Genomic DNA, 15022 nt, shown 5'->3' with positions numbered 1-15022 from the left:
CCCGCAGACTGGATCAAGGAGACCTGGAACAAGACTTGAAAGTTTTATTATTTAAACAAATATATTTCTTAAGGCTATAGCTGCCATGGATAGTGATCCTCTGATGAGTCTGCACAAAGTAAATGGAAAACCTTCTGGAAAGGATTCGCCATTCTAGATGCCATTAAGAACATCCGTGATTCGTGGGAAGTGGTCAAAATACAACATGAATAAGGGTGTGGAAGAGGTTAATTCTGACCTTCCTGGATGACTTTCAAGGGTTGGAGACTTCGGTGGAGGTAGTAACTGCAGATGTGGTGGAAACAGCAAGAGAACTAGAACTAGAACTGGAACTGGAAGTAGAACCAGAACTGGAACTAGAACTAGACCTAGACCTAGACCTAGAACTGGAACTAGAACTAGAACGGAACTGGAACCAGGAACCGGAACCGGAACCGGAACTGGAACCGGAACCGGAACTAGAACCGGAACTGGAACTGGAACTAGAACTAGACCTGAACAGGAACCAGAACTAGAACCAGAACCAAAACTGGAACTAGAACCGGAACTAGAACTAGAACCAGAACCAGAACTGGAACTGGAACTAGAACTAGAACCGGAACCGGAACCAGAACTAGAACCAGAACCAAAACTGGAAGTAGAACCGGGACTAGAACTAGAACCAGAACCAGAACTGGAAGTAGAACCGGAACTAGAACTGGAACTAGAAGGGGAGCCTGGAGCTGGGGCTTCATGGCTACAAACTCATGACCAAACCTGAACAGCTGGGGAGTTGCTTCCTCTGGATCAGCAGAGGAAGTTGTTTCTGGGGACAGGAACTAGTCCTGGTGAAGATGCCATGAAGGTGGCTGAAATGACAACTAAGGACTTAGAATATCACATCCACGGTTAGAGCAGAGGCAGGGCTTGAGAGGACAGACCCCAGTTTTTTTTTTTTAAAAGATTTTATTTATTTATCAGAGAGGGGGGAGGAGAGAGTGAGCACAGGCAGGCAGAATGGCAGGCAGAGGCAGGGGGAGAAGGAGGCTCCCTGCCGAGCAAGGAGCCCGATGTGGGACTCGATCCCAGGACTCTGGGATCATGACCTGAGCCAAAGGCAGCTGCTTAACCAACTGAGCCACCCAGGCATCCCCAGACCCCAGTTTTGAAAGAAGTTCTACTATGGACAAAAGGCTACCCAACAGCATCCCATGTGACAGAGACATCATCCATGAAGGGAGAGTCGATCAATGTGGCTAAAATTGTCTGATTTTAAGAAATTGCTGTAGGCACCCCAAACTTGAGCAACCGTCACCCTGATCAGCCAGCAGACATCAACATCAAGACAAGACACTTCAGGGGCGCCTGCGTGGCTCAGTGGTTTAAAGCCTCTGCCTTCAGCTCAGGTCATGATCTCAGGGTCATGGGATCGGGATGGAGCCCCGCATTGGGCTCTCTGCTCAGCAGGGAGCCTGCTTCCTCCTCTCTCTCTGCCTACTTGTGATCTGCCTGTCAAATAAATAAATAAAATCTTAAAAAAAAAAAAAGACAAGACACTTCACTAGCAAAAAGATTATGATTCACTGAAAGAGGATGGTTAACATTTTTTAGCCATAACTTATTTTTAAATTAAGGTACGTACATTGTTTTTGTAGACACAATGCTATAGCATCCTTAATAGACTATGGTATAGTGAAATATAGCTCTTACACGGAATGGGAGACTAAAATTCATTTGACTCACTTATTGCACTATTCACTCTATGGTGGTGATCTGGAACCGACCTGCAGGGTCTCTGAGGCCTGCCTGAAAACTTGCGGGGGTGGGGGAGGATCTCATTTGTTTTCACAGTTAGCCTTTAATTCATTATCCTTGATTTTTCATTGTCTCTTTTGAAACTCTTCATTGCTTCCAGCAATAGACATCCAATACTATTGTCTTTATAATTACTACTGTCTCCTGTTTCTCAATGCCTCGTACTCTACACCAGGGTGCCCTCCCTCACACTGGTGTGCCAACCCAGTCCATCATCTGAAAATGTTAATTGTAACCCTGTCTTGGGACTGTGCTGCATCTACGGCCAGGGATGGGGTCCTCATTGCCAGCCGGGCAGCAGGGGATCTAGCTCCATATTTATGGGAGAGAGAAAGAGAGAGAGCATACACACGAGCTCGTGGCTGGAGTGGGTAGGGGGAGGAGTGCATGGCAGAGGGAGAGGGAGAAGCAGACTCCCCACTGAGCATGGAGCCCAATGCAGGGCTCAATCCCAGGACCCCAAGACCATGACCTACGCCAAGGGCAGATGCTTAACTGAGCCACCCAGGTGCCCCCCAAGTCCCATTATCGCATCTGCCTTCCACCCCTCCTGGCACCAACTATCACAGGTTGGATTCCCCATGGAGCCAGGCAGACAGTTTCTAAAGGAGCTCTCTCAGGATACCTGGAAGGAGACTGGAAGGAAGCAAGACTAAGCAAAGAAAGAAACTGCACTGCAAAGCCGGCCCAACAAAGTGTTGACAATCCTGTCAGGGAGCTCAATTGCCCTTCTGAGTTACCCGAAGTTCAGGGGAAGCACCTGGCATTCATATGTTCCCACCAACCAGTCATTAGATGCTGGCTGCTCTGGGAAAAGGTGGAGCCTTGGACAAGGTGGCTCTTTTCAGCAGAGACTGATTTGCGTGATTCATGAAAATGATGCTTACAAGCTTTTCAGAACTCAGGGGAACCAGGATGGGAAAAGCCTTCAAGAAGAGGAAATGTTTGGACAAGAACAAGCTTCTTGTTCTCCCATAACTGTCTGCTTGATTTGCTAGTGAATAGGATTGGATTCTAGTTCCAAAATTTGCTCTGTAAAATAATCTCACAGATTACTTTGTTGATAAGACTTCTAGAAACATCTGAAAAAAATAATTATTTCCTGAGTTTAGAACAAGAGACCCCAGGCAGCTTAACATGTTGATTATAGTTCTGCTTTAATAGGATAAGATTTGAAAATACATAGATATCCAGGAGAAAAGTAAAGCAGTATGAATTATTGAGAACATACTGTGCTTTACTTTGGGTGCTCCATTTCTAATTATAACAGCAATCCTACTTCTCAATGAACAATGTCCACCAGCTCTGCAAACACATCCAGTGGTAACATTAGAGTAATACATTTTACACTGGACTTGTCAAACGGCCGCTCTATAAATTCATCATGTGTTGCATCTGGGTTTCACATAAGAAAAGAGGCATATCTATAATTCACAACCAGAGTCAGGTTTCTGAAGACTTAGATATGAAATATTGCTTGTCAACTTGCTTCTCAAACTGAACTTTTAAAATAAGTATAATTTATTCTTTAAAGCAATTTTATAGACAAGAATGGTCCAGTTAATTTCATAATGACATTGGTTGAATATGATACAAAGGAAATACAGGTATTTTCCAGGACAATAGGATAAAGGAAGCTTTAAGAATTCACGAGAGAAAAAAGGTAATAAAACCTAAACTTCTTTTTCAGATGTTTTAAAGTTTCCATAAGACCTTTTGTTGTAAAAGTAATTATTTAACTATGATACATAAAATATATTGAATGCACTGCCTGACATCAAGATGGAAACTCTTTTACACAATAAAATTCTCTTCTGGTCCATCTTGGACCAAGTCCTAGTTGTCTGATGGTGGATTTCTCTTCAGAGGCCGAACGTTGTAATAAAATGCATTGTCTTCATCTACTGATTAGTATTCTTCTTCAATTTCAATTAAGCCACTTCCAAATCCTGATCCTGATTCAGAGCCAGAGCCAGAGCCAGAGCCAAACATAAAATAGTCCTCAAAAGGAGAGATGACATAATTGGATTTCTGGGGTCTTATCATTCTGAAGTAAGAGAAAAATGAAAGGGAGAAAAAAAAAAGTAAAGTTTGAGACTTAAGGAATATAATCATAATAAATTTTTTAAGATAGAAAATTAATGCAGCCAGCTGGTTGCTCAAATTAAGTTAAAAGTTTCCCAGTTATTCAACACTTTGAAACAAAAAACAAAGCAGACCTTTCCACATGTTTGCCTATACTTGTACTTAACTCATTCTATTTATCAGTCAACATCTATGCATTGCAGACTCATAATAAACAATGCCACTTTTCTTACCACTAGCATAGTAATTCTGTACTTGGTAAATTTAAGGAGTCATTTATTTAAAAAAAAAAAAAAGAAGAAGAAGAAGCCTTTCCCATTTTCTTCCATTAAAGAAAGGACAAACAAGTGTAAGTTAGCTTAGATAGATGACATTTTTTCTAACATAAAATTTCTACAAAACTAATAATTCATAAAATATCAACAAAACTCATTCTTAAGAAATTCTCTAACTAGTTAAACATTATGTTTACCACCAATTAATTAATTTCCTTTCAAAAAGTAAGTGTATTCATTCAGCTGGGCTCAGTTTGGTGGTTAGAAGTCCACTCGGCACCAAAGACCAGAAGAATGGTGTTACCCCTCAGTGGTAGAACAAGGCAACTAAGCATCTGAGACAAAAATTAATATTATAGTCTATGGGTCATGTTTTCCATGAAAATAACAATCCACAGGCCATATAACAGATTGGAGCTTCATTCATGCGTGCATTCAGTAAATATTGAACATCCGATCCCTGTTCTAAGTGCCTAGTTAGGAATGGGGACTGACAGATGAGGTCCCTGCTCCAGAAATTTAGAACTTGTTGGGGAAGTCAGACAATAAAAAATGAATAAATTAGGAAAACACGAGGCGGTGCTAAATGCCTTGCGGAGAAGTGAAATAGACTAATGTACTAGAGGGTGACCAGCAGGTTAATTACACTGTGAGGTCAGGGAAAAGGGATCAGAGCTGGAAACACAGATCGGTAGCGCCATATGCACGCCTGCACATGCACACGCACAGTGGAAGCCACAGAAGAGGATGAGGTCACCTAAACAAAACTGCAGATCGAGAAAGGGCCTTGGACAGAGTCAGGGCCACACCAACAACTTATTAAATACTGCACAGAGGAGAAAGAACAATCAGGGAAGCAGAAGAAAACTCAAGATAAGGTGGGGCCATGGAAGCCCAGAGAAGAACGCATTTCAAAGGGAGGAAAGAAGGGTTGGGGTGGGGGCGGTCAACTGTTTTTGAAGGTAATTAAGAAGCTGAGTCAGGAGAGGAGTAGAGAGTAAACAGTGGATAGGTTAAGCAGGAGTAACCTCGACCTTAGCAAGGACTCTGAGTGGAAGGTGGGAACAGGAGTTCAAACAGAAGGGGGAGAGGAGCGGGGAGATAGGAAGCATCCCTTTCGATAAGTTTTCCTGTGCAGAGGAGCAGATGGCTGGAAGGGACGCAGAATCAAAGAACAGAGTTCACCGGACTGTACGAGATGCTAGAGAATGTCTGCACACCGACAGCAAGAAGATACTGGGCTCAGAGGAGTGACGGCAGAGCGGACGTCCTAGAGAAGTGAAGCCAGCTAGCGGATAGCGAGGAAACTCAGAGATGGGCGACAGTAAGGAAATACCTCGCTCTCTGGGCTAGAGGGGCAATGGAAGAAGGTGGTATTATCTGATCCCAGCATCTGGCAGGAGAGAAGCCATGGAGGAGGCAGCGGTAGGGCTTGAGAAGAAATATCCTGGTCTCCCCCTGCCTCCTCTGCTCCCCCATCTCCCTCCTGTGCCTTCCATTGGCCAAACTCAGCCACAGACCTGGGAGCCTAAGAAAGGCAGACAGTGGGATGAGCCCTCACTCCCCACCCAGTACAGAGCAAGAAGGGAAATGGAATGGACAGGAGGGCAAATGGGCCCAGGACTGATACAAGAGCAGAGACGGTTCATTCGTAAGCGTCAGGAGTGTGAGAGTAAGAAGGAAGCTTTCCTGGCTGGGGAAAGGGGAAGATCTAAGAGATTTAAGAAGAGAAGAAATGGTGCAAAACAGTTGTTTTGGAGAACTTGGGTTATTCCTCTAACATTTTAGATTTAAATGAATTACTATGGAAACCCCTGAGTTAAAACCAAGGAGGATGTTATAAAATCAGTTTCAGGCTTAATGCTGTGGGCTAAAAGCGGCAGCACAGGAGCAGGATGGCAGACTGGCATTTTGAGGGTGGTGATGACGTCATCTCTCAGGCAGTGAATGCCAGTGATGGAGAGAGTCACCGGGACCCTTCACCGGGACCCTCAGATGGATGATGGTCTTACCTGGCGTGGACTTGATGATCTACCCAGCTTCAAGGAGACTGACTTTCAACGGTTAATCTTTTAAATCTAAGGAATAAGCCTTCTACAAGAATCCTTTTCATAGTACAGTTTTGCTGCGTGTTATATAACTTTGATATTCATTGAAATAATTGATGCAAAGACAATTCCATTTTGGTTACTTACAAATTCCTGTTGGATCTTTTTTGCAAGTTTAAAGCAGGTTTGAGTTGATCAAGAAGAGGTCTGGCTTGCTCTCGGACAAGTCATGGCCATTTATTCTTCCTTTCCCTAATTTCTTTTTCACTACTATCTAATCTCAGTACATTTTTATCGCCCCTCAAAGATCCCGCACGTGTACTCCCCTCTCTAGTCCTCTCTCTCCTCCAGCCCCCCAGGACCACTCATCTATCTCCCACCTTTATAGATTAGCCTATTCCAGACATGTCATGTTGACCGAATCATACAACATCTGCTTTCTTTCACGTTGCGTAATGTTTTCAGGACTCATTCATGTGATAGCATGTATCAGGAGTTTGTTCTCTCTTTGGGCCAAATAATAGTCCGCTTTATGGAAAAACTATGTTTTGTTTACCCATTCAGTTGACAGACTCCAATTGGGTTTCAATGGATACTGTGCTCTGCTTACATAAATAATGTTCACTCGTTTCCAGTACTTGCTGGTGAAAAGCACTCGATGTCTGTCTCTGCCCCCACAAAAAGACCTTACAAAAGTATAGATGAGGGGCGCCTGGGTGGCTCAGTGGGTTAAAGCTTCTGCCTTCAGCTCAGATCATGATCCCGGGGTCCTGGGATTGAGCCCCACATCGGGCTCACTGCTTGGCAGGGGACCTGCTTCCCCATCTCTCTCTCTGCCTGCTTCTCTGCCTACTTGTGATCTCTGTCTATCAAATAAATAAATAAAATCTTTTTTAAAAAGTATAGATGAGGGCGCCTGGGTGGCTCAGTGGGTTAAGCCGCTGCCTTCGGCTCAGGTCATGATCTCAGAGTCCTGGGATCAAGTCCCGCATCGGGCTCTCTGCTCAGCGGGGAGCCTGCTTCCCTCTCTCTCTCTGTCTGCCTCTCCATCTACTTGTGATTTCTCTGTCAAATAAATAAATAAAATATTTAAAAAAAAAAAGTATAGATGAATCGTGCATTCTTGCGCATCTCAAATGCCAGTAAACACAGTACTGTTTTATTACGTACTATGCAGCGAGAGCCAAACCATCAAAGCAAGAGGCTGAAGAAAGACCTTCTGGACAACGCTCCCATCTCCAAGCCGAGATCTTAACAGATATGGGTGAAAGGAAAATAAGGGAAAGTTCACTTACGAAGAAGGGTCGGTCCTCAGAGGAAGGATTCCCTCGGATTCCCCTGGAAGCAGGTTGAACGTGGGTCCCTTTTCTTCGATGCAGTTTGCAGAATTGCCATCAGGATTGCAGCGTACCCACTGGTACCTGGCTTTGCGCACAGGAAAACCTGCCCAAACAAGGAAGCTACATGGTTAATTCGTATCTCTTATACTGCTTCTAATCACCCTGTTCCTTTTTGATTCAGTTGATTCTAAATTTGGCAGAAGGTAAGGTGTGGGCGGGTTTTATGACCGTAAATATAACATGTGTACCTGCTGTGTGCCAGCCTTTTATACACATTGTCCTCACAACAACCCTGAAAAGTAGCCCAGAGTTTAAGGTTAGAATAGGGCTTTGGCAGGGGCACCTGGGTGGCTCAGTCAGTCAAGCATCTGGGATCAGGTCATGATCCCAGGATCCTGGGATCGAGCCTTGCATCGGGCTCACTGCTCAGCAGGGAGCCTGCTTTTCCCTCTCCCACCCCACCCCTCTACTTGTGTGCCTTCTCTGTCAAATAAATAAATAAATAAAATCTTAAAAAAAAAAAAATAATAGGCTTTGGCAAACAGCTGCCTGGAGTAAAATCCGAGTTCTGCTACTGGTGAACTGTACTTTTCTAAAAAAAAATAAAATAAAATAAAATAAGTAAATAAATCTTAAAAAGGGGCGGGGGCTGGGTGGCTCAGTGGATTAAGCCTCTGTCTTCGGCTCAGTCATGATCCCAGGGTCCTGGGATGGAGCTCCACATCTGGTTCTTTGCTCAGCAGGGAGCCTGCTCCCCCTCTGTCTGCCTGCCTCTCTGCCTCCTTGTGATCTCTCTCTCTATCCAATAAATAAATAAAATCTTTAAAAAAAAAAAAAGCAGCATCAGCTCTCTGGAGACTGATATCGATTCTCCAGGGTAGATTATTAAATTTTTTTAAAGCAAGGAACACTATGCATTGTGGTAACATGTGTGTGTGTGTTTTTAAGACTGTATTTACATACATGCTTCCGTGCAAGTATCTTGAACCTCTGAACAAATACAGAACAAACAGCCTCCCTGAGGGAATTGGTAGGCAGAAGACAGTGGTACGTTACTGCATATCCTTTGAAGCTTTATTTATTTATTTTTGAGAGAGAGAGAAAGAGAAAGCGGGGGAATGAGTGGGAGAGGGGCAGAGGGAGACGCATACTCCCCGCTGGTCTGAAGGCCAGTCGTCCAAAATGGGTTAGTTCTGTCACTGCCTGGAGCCTGGAGGTAAGGTAGCAAGACAACATGCAATGTCTGCCCCTTACTGGCTGTGGATCCTTGACCAACTTACTTAACCTTCCTGTACCTCCGTAGATCGAATAATGAGATATAAACGCTAGGTTCTTAGAATAACACTTGGCACCAGGTTCGAGCTCTCGCATGCTAGTTTCTCTGAGGAGGAGGAAGACCACAGTGACCAATCTCTGCTAGTGGACAGCTTATAGGGATCAAGAATTTAAATACTCATTCTACCATTTAGTACCTGATTCTCAATTTCTCATCGTTTAAAGATGAATAACAGAGCCCCAAAGAGTTCCAGTCCAAACGAGATAACAGTATGTAAAACATCTAGCACAAATCTTAAGGTATGGTATTTACTATGTTTTCGTTTTCTTTCTCCGTCTCTGATCCTTTCCCAAAACAGCCTAAGTCTAACATCTGGTCGCTACTTAGAAGCCCTGTTATTGTACATGGGGTAGAAACCCAACATCTCCAGCAGAGGGCGCCAGCTTCACACTCTGTGCCGGCCAGACCACGGCTGTCCAACAGCATTAAGACCAACACACAGGTTATATTCAGTGGAAGTTCCAGCAGCCGTATTTTTAAAAGTAAAAAGGGACAAGCGAAATTAATGTCAACACATTTTACTCATCCAATGTATTCAGATATTGCTACTTAATATAAATATATTAAGCAATATAAAAGTTATTAATGAATATTTTACAGCTTTCTTTTCATGTAAGTCTCCAAATCTGGTGTCTATTTTGTACTTAACAGCACATGCCAGTTTGGACTTTTGCCACATTTCAAGTGTTCGGGGGATATTGTTCTGGACAGGGTAGGTCTCGGCATTCTCCTTTTACATGCAACTGGTGTGCACGCAACTGAGGTAATGTTTGCAGAGATAGGAAGTTACACAGAAAAGCAAAACTAAAACTTTAGGAGGAAGCATCTATTTTTTCACCCACATAACAAATACAACTTTAGCCAATTAGTGAAAACAAATTCTAAAATACAAAATCCACCCTCCCACCCCAGAATTCAGAATCTCAGTTTTTTGAAATTTATAGAGGGATTTCTTGGGGAGCCTGGCTTGCTTAGTGGGGGAGCATAAGACTCTTGATCTTAGGGTTGTAAGTTCAAGCTCCACGTCGGGTGTAGAGATGACTTAAAAATAAAATCTATTTTTTTTTTAAAAAGGGGCTTCTTTTGGGGGAGTGATAGGAGACTGTGGTGATAGTTGCATATATCTATCAATATACATTAAAAAAATTGAGCTACACACTTTATTTTTTTAAGAATGTATTTATTTATTTGAGAGAGAGAGAGAGGGTGAGTGAGCGAGAGAGAGAGAGAGCGAGCACAAGCCAGAGGAAGAGACAGGAGAGAAGCAGACTCCCACTGAGCAAGGAGCAAGGTGCAGGACTTGATCCCAGGACTCTGGGATCATGACCTGAGCTGAAGGCAGATGCTTAACCGACTGAGCCACCCAGGTGGCCCTGAACTATACAATTTAAATGGATGAACCGTATGGTTTGTGAAGGCTATTTCAATGAAGCTGTTTAAAAACTTGTAGAAGTCTCCCCCTCCCCCCCAAAAAAAGTTTATCTAATCTGGGGCTGATCATTTTCAGTCAGCTCTAAAATAAAAAGCATGGTTACAGACACAAAGTTCCTGAGGTATCTACTGAAGAGTATTGGCAGGATGTGAATTCAACAGTGTCAGCCTCTGCTGTCATGGGACTACCTTGACTCTATCTTGCTTGGGAGCAATGTCTTATGATTACCGTAATTGAAAGAAAAAAAAAAAAGAAAAGAAAAGGGAGAATGCTAGTGGACACAAAGGTTATCTTTCTCAAAAGCCCCACCTGCTGGATCTGCTGGTTAATTTTGTGGTGGATTCCAGGGAAAAGAGTGGTTTTATTTAGAATCCTTTCCCTCACCGTCCCCACCACGATACGCGTGTGCGCGCACGCACACACACACAGGCACACACATACATAATGTCACTAGTCCTGCTTTACCAAAATCCTTTCTAAGAATGAACATTACTCCTGTCATCCCTCTGCATCTTTCTTAAAAATTATTTTTACTTTTTATTTTATTAAAGTAGTCTCCATGGCCAACACTGGGCTTGAACTCACAACCATGAGATCGTAAGTCACATGCTCTATGAACTAAGCCAGTCAAGTGCTCCTCTCTGCATTTTTTTATACGATTATATCAAAATTTCCCTAACATCATCACAATTTACCAATTTCCTGTTCTTAATGGAGATTTGCTACAGGTGTGTTACAGCAACTTAAGCGGAAAATGTCATGGGCGGGTTAAAAATAAAAGATCCTTGCTGGTCATTGTTTTGGTAACATTGAAACAGGCATCACATCACTAAGCTGGAGTTGCTTCCTATTGGACAATCAATTCCACAAGACACGTAAGGTTCCCCCAACCCTGCATGGTTTGATAAACTATAAACGTTCCAAGTTTACTTTCAATTTCTCTCTAACCCTCAATTCAGTGGTAAACTTTATAGCAAGTCTACCATAGTCAAAGCAAGGGTTTTTGTTTTAAATAAAGAAAATCTCAAAGTCATAAGTTCAAGTCTCATAAGGGGCCCCTGGGTGGCTTGGTCATTAAGTGTCTGCCTTCAGCTCAGGTCATGGTCCCAGGGTCCTGAGATGGTGTCCCACATGAGGCTCCCTGCTCAGTAGGAAGCCTACTTCCCCCTCTCCCACTCCCCCTGCTTGTGGTCTCTCACTATCTCTCTGTCAAATAAATAAAATCTTTTAAAAAAGATGTTCGAGTCCCATGTTGGGTGTAACAATTACTTAAAAATAAAATCCTTAAAGGGGCGCCTGGGTGGCTCAGTGGGTGAAGTGTTGACTCTTGATCTCAGCTCAGGTCTTGGTCTCAGGGTCATGAGTTCAAGCCCCTTGTTGGTCTCCACACTCAGCATGGAGCCTACTTAAGGAAAAAATATTTAAAGAGGGAGGGAGGGAGGAAGAAAGGAAGGAAGAAAGAAAATCTCTAATCTACCTAGAAGACGGCCAAGCTGCAACAGAAAGTTAACTCTGACCCTGAAACCAGATGACCACTTCTAGCATTAACTAGTTGTAACCGGCCTAAAGCAAGTCTCAAATATTTCTCAAGAGGTTGATCTAAAGAGCAAATGAGATGGTGAATGCAAGATCAATTGCATTCCAACACCAAGGGCACTTCTCCTTTGGAAATACCCTCGTTTTTCAGTTCATTCACTCTATCCTTTTTGGTTCCTTTTCCAACAAAGAGCTAAACCTACCAGGTAATGACATAAATGCTAGTACTTTATACGTTTTCATAAGTTTCTTCACTTTCTGATGAATACCTACTACGTAAGTAAAGTTTTTGCTGTTTAAAAGATTTTATTTATTTATTTGAGAAAGAGAGAGAGAGCACGAGCTGGGGCAGAGGGAGGGGGGAAGCAGACTTCCCTCTGAGCAGGGAGCCAGATGTGGGGTTTGATCCCAGGTCCCCGAGGATCATGTCCTGAGCCACTCAGGTGCCCAGGAATGTTTCTGTTTCAATTCCAGTTTTACCTACTGAATCTTAGCAGAGAATGTGATATTTGGGGGAAATCTCGACTATATAAAGACTGACTTAGCTCTGGCAGAGGTGGACCCCCCCCCCCCCCCACTAATCACTCGAGTTTGTGCTACAGATGTAGACCTTGCTACTCAGGATCTTGTCAGAACACATTAGGGAATTATTTCATAAAGCTCCAAATTTTTCCTAGAAGACCCAAGACTGTTTCTTAAAATCAATATTGCTTTATGCTTTAAAAATGACAGATTATAAAAAAATTTTTAAATACATAATTAGTAGAAAAGTTTCAGCAACATTATTTGCAGTTATTTTCTTCAATAATTGAGTAACAAGAAAAAAATTATTTTATAAGTTTCCAATATATATAATGAATATATCTGAGATTATCTGTACGATTTCATTTCCACCAGAAGTAAAAATGGGACAACTAGAAGTCACTTCAAAGAAACAAATCCAGGACATGAGTGTCACTTAAGTCACTATTTCTTGCACAAATTGGGAAAATTTAAAGAATTTTCTCCTGTAAATTCTCCCGTCTGTTTATCAGGCCATGACCTTCTGCCTTATTTAGACATGATCCCATTATTTACCAAAAGAAAAAAAACTGTATTCTTCTTAAAAACTGGTCGTTTCTGTTGTTTTCATCATAAGGATATTAAGTTGTTTCAGTCTGACTAAACAACCCTAAATGATAAGGAAATCTAACAAGAAATTTCCAAATGTAATATCTCTGGGCAACAGCACAAATACTAAAATTCACTGGTCTCTTTTTAAACCAAGAGGGTTTGTACTATGTCTAACCATAATTGAATTTTCACTAAGAACTCAATTTAAAAAAAGAAAAAATACACAAATCTACTCTGATTTTTAAAATATATCACTTTCCACTGTTAAAATAATTATGACACTACCATAATATGTTAAAAGTTGGGACTGATATAAGCCCTTAGGGAGAGGTAGATACTCTCTCAATGGTTCATCTTCTCCTGTATTCCTTTCTGGAGTTTTTTAAAAACTTTTTTCATTTAAGATTCAATTTAACTAACCTACGTATATTATTAAGTTTCAGAGGTCCAGTTTAGCGACTCATCAGTTGACCTTCCTTGAGGTTTTAGAAGTTTATAAACTATACTTTTTTTTTTAAGATTTTATTTATTTATTTATTTATTAGAGAGATGGAGAGAGAACACAAGTAGGCAGAGCAGCAGGCAAAGGGAGAGGGAGAAGCAGGCTCTCCACGGAGCAGGGATCTCGATGTGGGGCTCGATCCCAGGACTCTGGGATCATGACCTGAGGTGAAGGCAGCTACTTAACCGACTGAGCCACCCAGGCGCCCCAAACTATACCTCTTCATCCAAAAATAAAAGAGTACATTTGGAGCATGGTGAGAGTTTACGAGGCCACACCTGTCTCAGGGTGTCATTTTTCTTAACTAAACTCACATTAAAGAGTTCAGCATCCCCTCTCCATCCTTTCTCTTTGCCTCCTTGCCTATGAAATAATACATTCTGTACCTTAAAGTGAATATAATCATTTGTGTGGACCCCGGGGCTTGCAAAGATAGAGGGGGAGGGGGACGAGATCCCCCGGTCTTACCTTGAACTGAAGAATCCAAAACCAGGAGGAGGGCAAGAGCCAGGGCGAGCCTACTGCCAAAGAGGAGCGGCTGCATGGCGACCGGCTAGCGTCAGCTCTGCTGCCTGCACGCTGACCTCACGGTGAGGAAATGCAGCAGGGTGCACTCTGTCCCTTTTAGAAAAAGTTCCAAAACCTCAAACCCTGCCCAGAACCCACGTCATGATTTCCTGAACAAATAGAGATCCACATCAAAACCCAGCAAGATAAAAAAAAAAAAAAAGAAGAAGAAGAAGAAGATGAAGAAGAAGACAGCAAAAGTACTATTCATACCCGTTATGAAACTTCACTGGACTCTCCCGGGTCTGCTTTTTCGAAAGTTTTGTTGTTTGCCACTTGCCTGTGGGTAATTTTTTCCCACTAAAGCAGCAGAATCAGCATTCGGTATAGTCTGTTTTTTCCTTTCTTCAATGAACCACCTCAACACCAGGTGGTTAACCAGAGAGTGTGGACTGCCCTGGGGGCGAAGGGGGGCGGGGAGCTGGGGGAGGGTGGGGGCTGCCTTTCCATCCCTGAGGACCTTCCACGTAAAATACCCCTTCCTCAGGGGTAGCCTAGCTCACTGAGTCATGCTCCAGAAGTGAGGGTTCAAAGCGGAGTTGTCCTCTAGGAGGAAGTGGCCTCCGATTGCAGAGAGCCGGCGTCCTCTCCGCGGACCCGCCGCTTGCCCTGGGACCGCGGGGGAGGACTTCTACCTCCCCTCTACCTCCCGAACCCGGGGGAGGACTTCCCGTTGGCAAGAACTGGCTCAGACAGAGAAATGATGTCGCATTCCTCTGCTCCTTCCCACCAAGTATCTCTCACGATGAGAGAGCCGTTCCACGTACACTTCTCCTCCGTTCCCCCGGTAAGATTGTTCACCTTGGTTTGGGCGCTCCCTGGCCTTGGAGGAGCCGGGGAATCAGAAACAAGCCGAGCGGTCCTCTCGGCGGGCTGCGGGAGCTCAGAAAACCCACCCGGGTCACAGCCCCGGGTCCCAGGTCCTGGGCAGCGCGCCGAGACCTCCGAAGGACGGTGGGACACCCGGTACAGACAGTAAACACCAGCGGCTATC

At 43.3% G+C, this 15022-nt stretch overlaps 1 protein-coding gene across 1 annotated transcript; it reads right to left on the bottom strand.

Moving 5' to 3' along the window:
- Positions 1-2934: 2934 nt before the first annotated feature.
- SRGN (serglycin) lies at positions 2935-14308 on the bottom strand. Its single transcript, XM_059397597.1, is given in 4 exon segments — positions 2935-3841; positions 7498-7645; positions 13930-14082; positions 14242-14308. Coding segments are annotated over 3 exon segments (477 nt in total). The 5' UTR covers positions 14006-14082; positions 14242-14308; the 3' UTR covers positions 2935-3588.
- Positions 14309-15022: the final 714 nt, after the last annotated feature.

This window comes from Mustela nigripes, chromosome 4 (assembly GCF_022355385.1).
Source record: "Mustela nigripes isolate SB6536 chromosome 4, MUSNIG.SB6536, whole genome shotgun sequence".
In the NCBI taxonomy this organism is placed as follows: domain Eukaryota; kingdom Metazoa; phylum Chordata; class Mammalia; order Carnivora; family Mustelidae; genus Mustela; species Mustela nigripes.
The sequence above is the reverse complement of the archived record's forward strand: the minus strand, read 5'-3'. Positions and strand labels throughout refer to the sequence as shown.